Source organism: Staurois parvus, unplaced genomic scaffold, assembly GCF_062004578.1.
Source record: "Staurois parvus isolate SC_StPar_1 unplaced genomic scaffold, SC_StPar_1.0 ptg000154l, whole genome shotgun sequence".
In the NCBI taxonomy this organism is placed as follows: Eukaryota; Metazoa; Chordata; class Amphibia; order Anura; family Ranidae; genus Staurois; species Staurois parvus.
Window position 1 is genome coordinate 24,119,382 of NW_028317950.1, and position 12,862 is coordinate 24,132,243.

Genomic DNA, 12,862 nt, shown 5'->3' on the forward strand with positions numbered 1-12,862 from the left:
ACTGCATCTAAGGACTGGTAAGCTTGTGTGTGTGTGTGTAATATATATATATATATATATATATATATATATATATATATATATATATATATATATATATACACACATAATATTTAGGTTTAGATATGCTTTAAGGAGTCAAGAATTAGATAGCAGAAGGTGCTGAGTATTTCAGGAGAGGAAGGATGTACAGCAGAAGGTGCAGAGTCAGTATAATAATCTGTTTGTGCTAGACTTTATCATGAAACAAACTCATAATTACAATTTGCTGTTTTCAGGGAATCCAATCTTACTATATGTACTATATTTATATCTACTTTTCAGGGACTTAGTTTTCATCTGGCAGCTGTGCTTTTATCTTTGGGATTCCTGACGTACGTGGAACACGGTGAGTCGATGCATAATTCTGATAGACAGTTGTGTAAACCCTGATACACATCCCCAAATTTAACTTGCTAATGGAGAAATACAGGGACTTCTGAAAATGCTAGTTGCCTGACTGTTTTACTAAGCTTTGGTGTCCAGTACTCACTGAATTCATGACTTGGAAGAATTATGTTAATGAGGATCTCTGATTTCAATTGCAAAAAGGAATGATAAATGCTGGGACCTGGTTATGTGTGTCTGTGTGTCTCTCTCTCCTCTCTTCCTCTCTCTCCCCCCTCTCTCTTCCTCTCTCGATCACCCCCTCTCCTTCTCTCTACCCCCTCTCCCCCCCCCCTCTCTCTCTCTCTGTCTCCTCTCTCTTCTCTCTCCCTCCCCCTCTCTCTCTTCCTTCTCGGTCTCTCTCTCCTTCTCGCTCTCCTCTCTCTCTCCTTCTCGCTATCTCGCTCGCCTCTCTCTCCTTATCTCTCCCTTATTGCGCTCTCTCTCTCCTTATCTCTCTCACAATTTACACAACATCAAACCTAGGATGACAGGTGCTCTTTAATCATTGAATATCCTGTTGTTTTGTTTCAGTACTGAGGAAAAAACTAGCAGATATCTTCAGTGCCTGCATCCTTTCCAAGAAATGTTCTCCTAACTGTTCCCACCGCAACAAGAAGGTGAGACTACATTATGCAGCTTGGCAACCACTCTGGTATGCCTTCTGTGAATTTGTTCATATTAGATCTATAGTGACACTTCTCCATATTCTTCCTTCTGCCTACAGAGCCTCCTTGTCTACCTAATAAACATTCTGTTTGGTGCTCTGGCCTTATTTCACCTGACGTACCTTGGCTCGCTGTTTGACACGGATTCTGAAGATGCCAGTGAGGAGGAGGTATACCTTCAGCAAAGTTTTTTTTCTTTTTTTTTTTTTTTTTTTTCTTTACTGCTCAGTGATTTGCATATGTGAATGCTCTATAAAGGAGAACACACCTGATGGTCCTGCTAGAAACCCTGCCTGGATGTCACTTCCTTTTATAGGATGACAAATAAAACCTCACGGCCAAAGTTAAAAAAGCTATAAATGATAACAAAAGCGCTTTTAGAAAATATACAAATGAAGGAACACTACCATCATTTAATTGTTACAATGAATATAACAGAATTTGTAAAAAGGAAATCAAGGCCACAAAAATTCAAAACAAACAACAGATTGCAAAAGAGATTAACACAAACCCAAAGAAATTCTTCAAATATATTAATAGTAAAAAGGTCAGGTCTGAGCAGGTAGGCCCTTTATAAAGTAATCGGGAGTGTGTGACTGGGGACAAAGAGAAGGCAAATGTATTAAATACCTTCTTCAGCTCTGTGTATACAAAGGAGCATGGGGGAGCTCTTGTCCATAATGGGGATGATATTGACACAGCCCCAAATGATGCACAATGGCTCAGAATTGATATGGTCCAGAAATATTTAGACAGAATAATTGAGTAATTAAGGCACCTGGACCGGATGGCATACACTCACAGATCCCAAAAGAATTGAGCTCTGTCATTTCAAAGCCATTGTTTCTAATTTTTAGGGACTCTAATGACTGGTATAGTACCACTGGATTGGCGTAATACCAACGTGGTGCTTATATTTAGAAAGGGATCAAAGTCTTTCCCAAGTAACTACAGACCTGTTAGTTTAACGCCTTTAGTTGGGAAGATACCAGAGAGTTTAATAAAGGACCACATAGATGAGTTTCTTTCTAGAAAATAAACATTTTATGGAAAAGTCAGCATGGTTTCATGAAAAACAGAAGTTGTCAGACAAATCTGTTGTCAGACAAAAACCTTAGAGAGAGAAGTAGCTGTGAATGTAGTATACTTGGATTTTGCAAAAGCGTTTGACACAGTTCCTCATACATGGCTAATGTGTAAAGTAAAGTGTACAGGCTTAGAAAAATCAGTTTGTAAGTAGATAGAAGATTGGCTAAAAGATCGTATTCAGAGAGTAGTGGTTAATGATTCATACTGAATGGTCTAGGATTGTTAGTGGTGTACCCCAAGGTTCAGTATTGGGACCTCTACTTTTTATTAGATATTTTTAAATGATATAGGGTCTGGGATTTAAGGTACCATTTCAGTCTTTGCAAATGACACCAAGCTGTGCAGTGGAATAATGTCCTTACAGGATGTCTCTGATTTTACAAGCTGACCTCAATGCACTGTGAAATTGGGCAACTATGTGGTAAATGAGGCTTAATGTTGATAAATGTAAAGTTATGCACTTGGGGGCTAAGAATATGCATGCATCATACATACTAGGGGGAGTACAACTGGGGGAATCAATGGTGGAGAAGGATCTGGGAGTTCTTGTAGATCACAAGCTTAATAATGGCATGCAATGCCAAGCTGCGGTTTCTAAAGCGAGCAAAATCATCTCTTGTATTAAAAGAGGTATAGACTCCAGAGAGAGAGATATCATATTACCCCTGTACAAATCATTAGTAATACCTCATCTGGAATATGCAGTTTGGTTTTGGGCACCAATTCACAAAAAGGATGTTGGGGAATTTTGAGAACATACAGAGAAGGGCAACCAAACTGATAAGAGGCATGGAGGAGCTCAGCTATGGAAAATAATAGAGGAACTGAATTTATTCTCTCTTGAGTAAAGGAGATTAAGGGGGGATATGATCAACATATAAATACAAGAGTGTTCCATATAGTGAACTTGGTGTAGAGTTATTCACTTTAAGGTCATCACAGAGGACAAGGGAGCACTCTTACATCTGGAGGAAAAGACATTATTTTTTTTTTCTCCAAATATAGAAAGGCTTCCTCACAGTAAGAGCTGTGAAAATGTGGAAAAGACTCCCTCAAGAGTTGGTTCTGGCTAACTCAGTAGATTGTTTTAAAAGAGGCCTGGATTATTTCCTAGATAAACATATTATAACGGAATACTACTATTTATAGGTAAAGTTTCTCCAGAGAATATCCGATTGTCTCTTGGAGGATCAGGAAGTCATTCTCCCCCACTGGAGCAAATTGGATCATGTTCCTTTGGGGCTTTTTTTGCCTTCCTCTGGATCAACTGCGGGTATAGGATAGTGTATATGGAGGTTTTCTATTTATGTGTGTGGTTTGTGTGTGTTTATATTTTTTTGTTTTTGTTTTTTTTTGGTTGAACTGAATGGACTAGTGCCTTTTTTCAACCAGATTAACTATGTGAGCATTGGCAATTAAAAGCACAGTGAAGTGATATGCTGCAGCTGAGGACACACCCCCATCAGAAGGGCCAGGGACTCCCACACAACATTCCCTCACAACTTAAAGCAGTTGTAAAGCTTTGATTTCATTTTTTTTTTCCCCGTAAATTAACATAATGTTATACTTACCTGCTATGTGCAATGGTATTGCACAGTATGGCCCAGAGCCTCCTCCTCTGGGGTCCTCCACTGGTGCTCTCAGCTTCTCCTCTTCTTGGTGCGCCACCATAGGGAGTTGCTTCCTATGGTGGTGCAACTGTGGGCTCGCTCCCAAGCCGGCTATATGTGCGTGTTGATACAAACAGCTCAGCCTGACCCCACCCCCCCTCACTAAATTTGATTGACAGCAACAGGAGTCCATGGCTCCTGTTGCTGTCTGTGAGAGAGAGGAGAGAGCCACTGGAGATGGGCATAGCATGATACAGAACTTGAGTAAATATTTTGGGGGGGGGGGTGTGGGTTATACTACTACTAGGACATTTTTTTACCCTAATGCAGGGAATTCATTACGGTAAAAATTTTTACCTTTAGAACCATTTTACATTTTTTAGGATCACCTCGGAAGGGGAAAACATTTTACAGTTACAACCAGTTTCTGGAATTTCAGTTTTAAACTCTACATATGTTTGAAAAGGGTGGGAAGAGAGACACATTTTCTTATGGCATCAGATACCAGGCTGCGTATTAGTTGTTCTCCAGTTTCAAAGAAACAAGAAAATGTGTTTACAGCCAGTTGCACCAAAAGCTATTGATTCAAGTTTAGCATGGGCATAAGAGAGAAAATCTCTGGTCTTTGGATAAAAGTCTGTCCTAAGAGATACACTAGTGCTACCAAATTCGACCCCTACTTCTGAAAATACTATTTACTTTGCTGCTATATTAGTGTAGTTGCTTTAATACTTTCTAAATCACTGTCCACAAACAAGCATGTACATTAAAAATTTTGACCTTATTGGCTTCAAGCTGGTTCTTAACCAGTGGTTTCAAAAAGCATTGATGGGGCAGCCATTTATAGATATTTTTAGGAGGCCAGCAATGGCAGCCTCCACTTCTTAATCGTACAATGCAGGACATAAGATCTGTGATCGTACTGGGCTATACGCAGCTACCTTCAAATGATTGGAAACTGGCAAAAATAGCTGCAGGGTCATTGTCTATATAACCACTTCTAGTCCCAGCAAGCATCAATTTTTTTGTGTCCTTCGATTATAGATGTTGTCTGTCTGCTTTGAGAGAAGCAAATCTTTTTTTTCTTTTCCTTTTTGGTCAAGATTCTTCTAGCAACTCTATAACTGCCCTGTAGTCATGTGGTTCCCTTTTGCAGCTTATTGGTATAGTTGACTCCACTAAGCCTTGGGAGGCCTATTCAAATCCTGCTTTGAAGAAAAAGCATGGTCAGCCTGTAATGTTCCTACGGGAACTAGGTCCTGCATGGGCATTCACCTTGGTCCATCACATAGTTAGCCGCAGGGTGCTGTACAGGTCAGCTGGTGTCCTTAAAGACCCCCCCCTTTGGGGGGAGGGGGTGGAGTGGTACGGCCACCAAGAGTAGGAAGCCAGAATGGGTCTTAGTTATGGCCCACAGAAAAAACAGGGAGCTTCTAAGGACTGCTATTGTGCTGTGTAAGTTTTGGTAACACTGATCTTACTCCGTAAGTGCACTTCATTTTCTTTATAATCCTGGCAGAGGACCACTTCAGCACTGTTCCTGTAAGTGAACGGCACAGTGATCTGAGAACAGTACCCTGGCTCCAACTGCTAAGAGTGCTTGACACAGATGGCATTGACTTTTCCTACCCTGCAGTGACTGTTGTAAATAGCCCACTGAGGACACTGTAACACCACATATGGCAGATCTGAGTCTCAAGGTCACTGGGTTAAGGGGCCCTAAAAGCTTACAGATAGCTTGTGGGGAAGCTAGTGGGGGAATAGTCTCTCCCCAAAAGACCCTAAGTGTGAGTCTTCAGCTTACAAAGTTACATAGTTATTCTGGCTGAAAAAAGACAAAAGTTTATCCAGTTCAACCAAAGAAAAAAAAAAAGTTATAATCCTATACCCACAGTTGATCCAGAGGAAGGCAAAAAAACCCAGCAAAGCATGATCCAATTTGCTCCTGCTGGAAAAAAATTCCTTCCTGATCCCCCGAGAGGCAATTGGATATTCCCTGGATCAATTTTACCTATAAATTCAGTATCCAGTTATATTCTGTGTATCTAAGATACAATCCAGGCCTTTTTTGAAGCAATCCACTGAGCTGACTAGAACCAACTCTTGAGGGAGTCTATTCCACATTTTCACAGCTCTCACTGTGAAGAAACCTTTCTGTGTTTGAAGATTAAATTTCTTTTCCTCCAGATGTAAAGAGTGTCCCTTGTCCTCTGTGATGACCTCAGGGTGAATAGCTCTACACTGAGTTCACTATATGAACCACTGATGTATTTATACATGTTGATCATATCCCCCCTTAATCTCCTCTTCTCAAGAGAGAATACATTCAGTTCCTCTAATCTTTCCTAATAGCTGATCTCCTCCAAGCTTCCTTTAAGGCATCTGTTGTGTCATCATATCTGACGTTATGGGAAGGCTAGCAGCAAATATGGAGGCTACAGACTGCAGAAATTGCAAGTGGACTCCTCTCCTTCAGAGTCTGCCTCTGACTCTCCCCTCATAGCTTCAATGCTCCAGGCATATGACAGAGGATGGTCGCTTCTGGTCTGGAAACTTAGGTCAGGGACAGAATTTATCAGCTGCAATCCAAGGGCCCTTTTACATGAGCAATTACTTTAAATTTGTCTTAGATTTTCAGACAGATCCAGAGAGAACCACATTGTACGTTTATGGGCAGATAGATGCAAACTGACATACAGTACGTCCGTTTACATCTGCTTATATCCAAGTCTTTGATGTCCGCAGAAATAAACAGATGTGAACGTACATCTATGGATGAAGTGCATGTACGTCCTTTTTTTTTCATCCTTCTCAGGCCTTGAACTTTATCTCAAATTGAGGGCACATTTCCATTGAAAGATGTGGACTTCCAACCCACCTAATCTGTGAACAAGCCTTCCTCCAGATGAGGGGTGCCCCACTTGGCATCTGTTTTGCCTTCTCAGTGATCTGAGAAGTTTTGGATGTTTGGGTCCAGAGTGTCATATCTAGGGGCGACAATCTCACAATTCAAATTTGTCATCCTCCCTGCAAAGGCAGGTGAGTTTGTACGCTGCTATTCAGCAACTTCTCTCCCAGGGGGTTTCCTATTCATAGAATGATTGATTTTCAGGGGTTTTATTCAAACGTGTTCACTATTTCCAAGGCAAACTGAGTAATTCACCCCATTCTGGATCTCAAGACACTTAACTTTTTTCTGCAAATCCAGAAGTTCTGCCTGAAATCTGCCAGGTTAGTTGTTGCTTTTCTCCTATCAGGGAACTTTCTATCCTCTGTTGCCACTTACTTACATTCTCCCACATCATCAATGCTACTTGCATTTTGCTGTGAGAACTCAATATTACCAATTTGGTTCTCTTCTAATTGGCCTGTCCACAGCACCTCGGGTCTTCACCAAAGTGCCCATCCAAGTCCTAGCTCTGCTTTGCTCTCAAGGTATTCATGATTTGGATATCTGGATGATCTCCAGTTAAAGGACAAGTCCGCCCAGACCCTGTCAGTCAATTTCCAATAGAAAGAGCAGGCGCTGCAGGGATGTACTGTAGATGGATCTTTAATTTCCAGAAGTCATCGCTGAACCCTACTCGCTGCTTGGAACTGCTGAGTCTGATATTGTATATGGTCTGTCCAAAATCCTTCTGCCCCAGGACAAATTCTTGTCCCTCTGCTCACATGCTCGGACTCTTCGGTTCAAGAGCCTTCCCTTAACTTATTATTGCATGAGGGCTCTAGGTCTGTTGGTGGTCCCCTGAGTGTGACAAACTCAGTCTCTTGACTGCCCCATGCATCTGACCAGCTAGGCCAGACTCTACCTGATGTGGTAGATATCCAATCAGTCACTGGAGTCAGAAAAAAGTTTTCTTCCAATGATATGGAAACTTCTCATGACAGATGATAGCTTATCAGGTTAGGGATTCCTGCATACAGTCTAGGTACAGGGGTTTGGTTGTATGAGAAAGCTTGGCTTCCCATCAGAATCTGGGAACTTAGTGATTTAATTGTCCCTATCTCACAGTACCTTTTAATATTGTGGTCACATGTCCAGAATCCAGTAAGACAATATCACAGCAATGGCCTACGTCAACCAAAATGGAAGCACCAGAAGCCGAGCTGGCTGAATAGAAGGTGTTCTGATTATGGTTCGGGCAGAACTATACACAATTCACATTCAAAGTATGGAGAATTGGCAGGTGGGTTTTCTCAGTCATCAGCATCTTGCTCCATGGGAATGGTTTCCCCTCCTGAAGGTGTTTCCAACCTTTTGCCACAAATAGGGGATGCTGGCTGAAGATCTTCTCGTGTCCTGGTTCAACAACAAACTGAATACATTTTGTTGCCAGATCTTCCAGCCTTCCCACCGGATGTTCTGGTGACTTTGTTGGATCTATTCAGCCTGGTCTACACCTTTCCTCCTCCTTTCTGCATCTGCAGCTTCTCCCTCAACTGCTGCGCAGGATGAAAATAGAGGGAATTCCGGTGCTCCTCAATACACCAAACTGGTCCAGGAGGGCATAGTAATGGGAAATTCTACAACTATTCTGCTTCTCAGTCTATTATACAGGGCCTAGACTTTAAAAGCCACATTGTTAGATTGAAGCCTGTCAGAATCCGTCAACCTTATGCTCCTGAAAGCTAGAAAGTCAACTTTTGCAGTCGAATATTGTACCTGGAAGGCCTATGTTGTGTGGTATGAGGCCAGGAAACTGTCCTTCTTCCAGTCTGGTTTGTATCAGCATCCTTTATTCAAGGACTGCTTCAACCCTTGATAAGGACTTTTATTGCAGGATGTTTCTCACATTGCCCTCCCAAAACTCCCTACCCACCCTTAGGACACCCCCAAAACCAAGGCTGGAGGAGTTATATAGGGGATGTCACTGCAGCTCTTTTTTGCCGTTGTTATATACAGCTACCTTCAGGTAACTGGACATTGGTTAAGACTAGAGATGAGCGAATTGAACCAGGCGAACCGGAATTCGATACGAATTTAAGGAAAAATTCGATTCGCGTCAAATCCGAATATTTGCCTACTTCGGGTGCGCGAATCGGATTTTTCCCGATCAGCCGGCAAAAGTGTCCCTGCAGAGAGCTCCGCTATTTCTGACATTTCTCTGACAGTTCCTTCACATGTACAGCGGTTGAAACATTGTATCTATTAGTTTCCATTTAGGATACAGATGTTTCAACCGCTGTACATGTGAAGAAGCTGTCAGAGAACTGTCAGAAATAGAGGAACTCTGCACATACACTTTTTGCCGGTTTGGAATTCTTATTTTCATCCTACTTCTTCTTCTTCTTCTTCATCCTCATCCTCAGAAGAAGAAGAGGATGAGGATGAGGATGAAGAAGAAGAAGAAGTAGGATGAAAATAAGAAGAATTCCAAGCCGGCAAAAAGTGTATCTGCAGAGCTCCTCTATTCTGCAGATACACTTAGAGGAGCTCTGCAGATACACTTAGAGGAGCTCTGCAGATACACTTTTTGCCGGCTTGGAATTAATCTTATTTTCATCCTACTTCTTCATCCTCATCCTCAGAAGAAGAAGAAGAGGATGAGGATGAAGAAGAAGAAGAAGTAGGATGAAAATAAGAAGAATTCCAAGCCGGCAAAAAGTGTATCTGCAGAGCTCCTCTATTCTGCAGATACACTTAGAGGAGCTCTGCAGATACACTTAGAGGAGCTCTGCAGATACACTTTTTGCCGGCTTGGAATTAATCTTATTTTCATCCTACTTCTTCTTCTTCTTCTTCTTCTTCTTCATCCTCATCCTCAGAAGAAGAAGAGGATGAGGATGAAGAAGAAGTAGGATGAAAATAAGAATAATTCCAAGCCGGCAAAAAGTGTATCTGCAGAGCTCCTCTAAGTGTATCTGCAGAGCTCCGCTATTTCTGACAGTTCTGTGACATTCACTCCATACAGCGGTTGAAACATTGTATCTATTTGTTTCCATAAATGGATCCATTTATGGAAACAAATAGATACAATGTTTCAACCGCTGTATGGAGTGAATGTCCCAGAACTGTCAGAAATAGCCTATTTCTGACAGTTCTGTGACATTCACTCCATACAGCGGTTGAAACCGCTGTATGGAGTGAATGTCACAGAACTGTCAGAAATAGACAGAAACTGTCACAGAACTGTCCTTCTTCTCATCCTTCTCCTTCTTCTCATCCTTCTCCTTCTTCTCATCCTTCTTCTCCTCCTTCTTCTCATCCTTCTTCTCATCCTTCTTCTCATCCTTCTTCTCATCCTTCTTCTCATCCTTCTTCTCATCCTTCTTCTCATCCTTCTTCTCATCCTTCTCCTTCTTCTCATCCTTCTCCTTCTTCTCATCCTTCTCCTTCTTCTCATCCTTCTCCTTCTTCTCATTCTCCTTCTTCTCATCCTTCTCCTTCTTCTCATCCTTCTCCTTCTTCTCATTCTCCTTCTTCTCATCCTTCTCCTTCTTCTCATCCTTCTCCTTCTTCTCATTCTCCTTCTTCTCATCCTTCTCCTTCTTCTCATCCTTCTCCTTCTTCTCATCCTTCTTCTCATCCTTCTCCTTCTTCTCATCCTTCTTCTCATCCTTCTCCTTCTTCTCATCCTTCTTCTCATCCTTCTTCTCATCCTTCTTCTCATCCTTCTTCTCATCCTTCTTCTCATCCTTCTTCTCATCCTTCTTCTCATCCTTCTCCTTCTTCTCATCCCTCTTCTCATCCTTCTCCTTCTTCTCATCCCTCTTCTCATCCTTCTCCTTCTTCTCATCCTTCTTCTCATCCTTCTTCTCATCCTTATCCTTCTTCTCATCCTTCTTCTCATCCTTATCCTTCTTCTCATCCTTCTTCTCATCCTTATCCTTCTTCTCATCCTTCTTCTCATCCTTATCCTTCTTCTCATCCTTATCCTTCTTCTCATCCTTATCCTTCTCCTTCTTCTCATCCTTCTCCTTCTCCTTCTCCTTCTTCTCATCCTTCTCCTTCTCCTTCTCATCCTTCTCCTTCTCCTTCTTCTCATCCTTCTCCTTCTCCTTCTCATCCTTCTCCTTCTCATCCTTCTCCTTCTCCTTCTTCTCATCCTTCTCCTTCTTCTCATCCTTCTCCTTCTTCTCATCCTTCTCCTTCTTCTCATCCTTCTCCTTCTCCTTCTTCTCATCCTTCTCCTTCTTCTCATCCTTCTCCTTCTCCTTCTTCTCATCCTTCTCCTTCTTCTCATCCTTCTCCTTCTCCTTCTTCTCATCCTTCTCCTTCTTCTCATCCTTCTCCTTCTTCTCATCCTTCTCCTTCTTCTCATCCTTCTCCTTCTCCTTCCTCATCTCCAAGGGCATTTAAATTAAAGGTACAGTGTTCTGCACTAATTTAAAGGCTCTCTGAAGCCTAGAAACCCTTTTTATAAGTTAACTTCGTAGCGAATTAATTCGCATCGAATCGAATTTCTTCCTGAAATTCGGCGAATCAGCCGAATCGAAATTTTGAATAATTCGCTCATCTCTAGTTAAGACTACAGATTCTGTATTCTGTACTGTACTTCAAGAAAAGGATTTTACAGGTAAGTCAAAAATACTATTATTTCTCTCAGCACCGGTTTCCTTTACAAGGAACTCTCACCAAGTCTCAATTACATTTAATTTTTTTCTCTGACTTCCAACACAAGGTCTTTTATGGTTGCACCAATTGTCCCAATGCAGCAATTGTGATGGAGCTGAGACTAGAGTAATTTTTGTTGGAGTAGACCTTTCATTTGTTTGGAGTGGTTTCATTATACAGGTGTATCTCGGTTTACGAATGCCTCGGTTAACATAATTTTCGGTTTACGAATGAAAATAATGGCTTGGTTTATGACATTTTTTTACATTACGAACGGAATAATTGGTTTTCAGTGCATTTACAAATTTATTTTTGATCATGCTCCTGTATAGAACTATGCCTTTAAAGTGCACTTTTTAAAGAGTTTTAAACAGAAGACTTTTTTTTTTTTTTTTTTTTTTTTACTTTTTTCTGACCTCCAGAATGGATTAATTGGTTTTCAAAGCATTTACAAATTTTTTTTCAATCATGTCCCTGTACAGTATGTATGCCTTTTAAAGTGCACTTTATAAAGAGTTTTGAACAGATAACAGACTTTTTTTAAAACTTTTTTTTCTGACCTCCAGATTAATTGGTTTTCAATGCATTCATATGGGAAAACCGCGTTTCAGTTTACGAATTTTTCACAATACGAAAAGTCCCGCAGACGCATTAAATTTGTAAACCGAGGTACGCCTGTATTTCTGTATATAGCAATACTATGCTTATTCATTAGACCAGTTTTCTGTGTTTTATATATATGAATATTCTTTAACGTGTTTATTAAACGTATCCTTATTTTTTCAGGGGTACGGGATGGCACACACCATCAACAAGTGGTCAGAGCTGGGCTGGGCTGGTCACTGGCTGACTTTCGGGTCCTGGGTGTTTTATCGGCTACTTGGCTGAGGGGAGGACACTGCCATCGCTCGCTGTGTGATATTCACCAGTGAAAACCACCTCATGGGTGTGACCAACTTCTGCCATACAGTATTGCAGAGCAAGCAAGGTAGCTGAGCAGAGCTGGCGCACAGGGGAAGTTTATGACTGGGTGGTAAGTGAACAGGGTTTGAACGCTGGGACCATACTGAGGACAGCCTGTGTGCGCCATTGACTGCCAACGGACTAACAGCACCATTATTATATATATATATATATATACTCATTCTGCCTCCTGTGATAGCAACAGTTAGCTGTCCATCAATAGGGGTGTCTGGAAATATCGTGACCTCTCTCTTACTTTCTGTGGTTCTGCCAATAAAGTTGTTTTTGTACAGATTGTGTTCAATATATATGAAAATAATTCATATACACTAGTGAACTTTTGTTTCATTTTAAGGAAGCCTGAAAGCAATCAATTAAACATATAAATCAGGGCTCAAAATTTAAAGTTCTGAGCTACTAGCCAGGACTTAATAGTTACTCGCCACCAGTTGCCCCTAATTCCACCCCTAAACACGCCCTTGTAAATTATCTCATGAAATGGCGCTGTTAAATGTTTTATGCAGAATAAAAGAAGGGAATGGAGGAAG

The 12,862-nt window shown here is 41.2% G+C and overlaps 1 protein-coding gene across 6 annotated transcripts in view; it reads left to right on the plus strand.

Moving 5' to 3' along the window:
• Nucleotides 1-12,606, plus strand: part of PORCN (porcupine O-acyltransferase) — a 35,020-nt gene extending 22,414 nt beyond the window's left edge. For 3 of the 6 annotated variants that reach the window (XM_089675273.1, XM_089675274.1, XM_089675275.1), the window contains 4 exons: nt 325-388; nt 961-1,046; nt 1,154-1,264; nt 12,138-12,606. In XM_089675273.1, coding sequence (XP_089531399.1) covers nt 325-388; nt 961-1,046; nt 1,154-1,264; nt 12,138-12,239 — 363 coding nt within the window. In that variant the 3' untranslated portion in view covers nt 12,240-12,606. The other 3 variants (XM_089675270.1, XM_089675271.1, XM_089675272.1) reach the window with 1 other exon arrangement.
• Nucleotides 12,607-12,862: the final 256 nt, after the last annotated feature.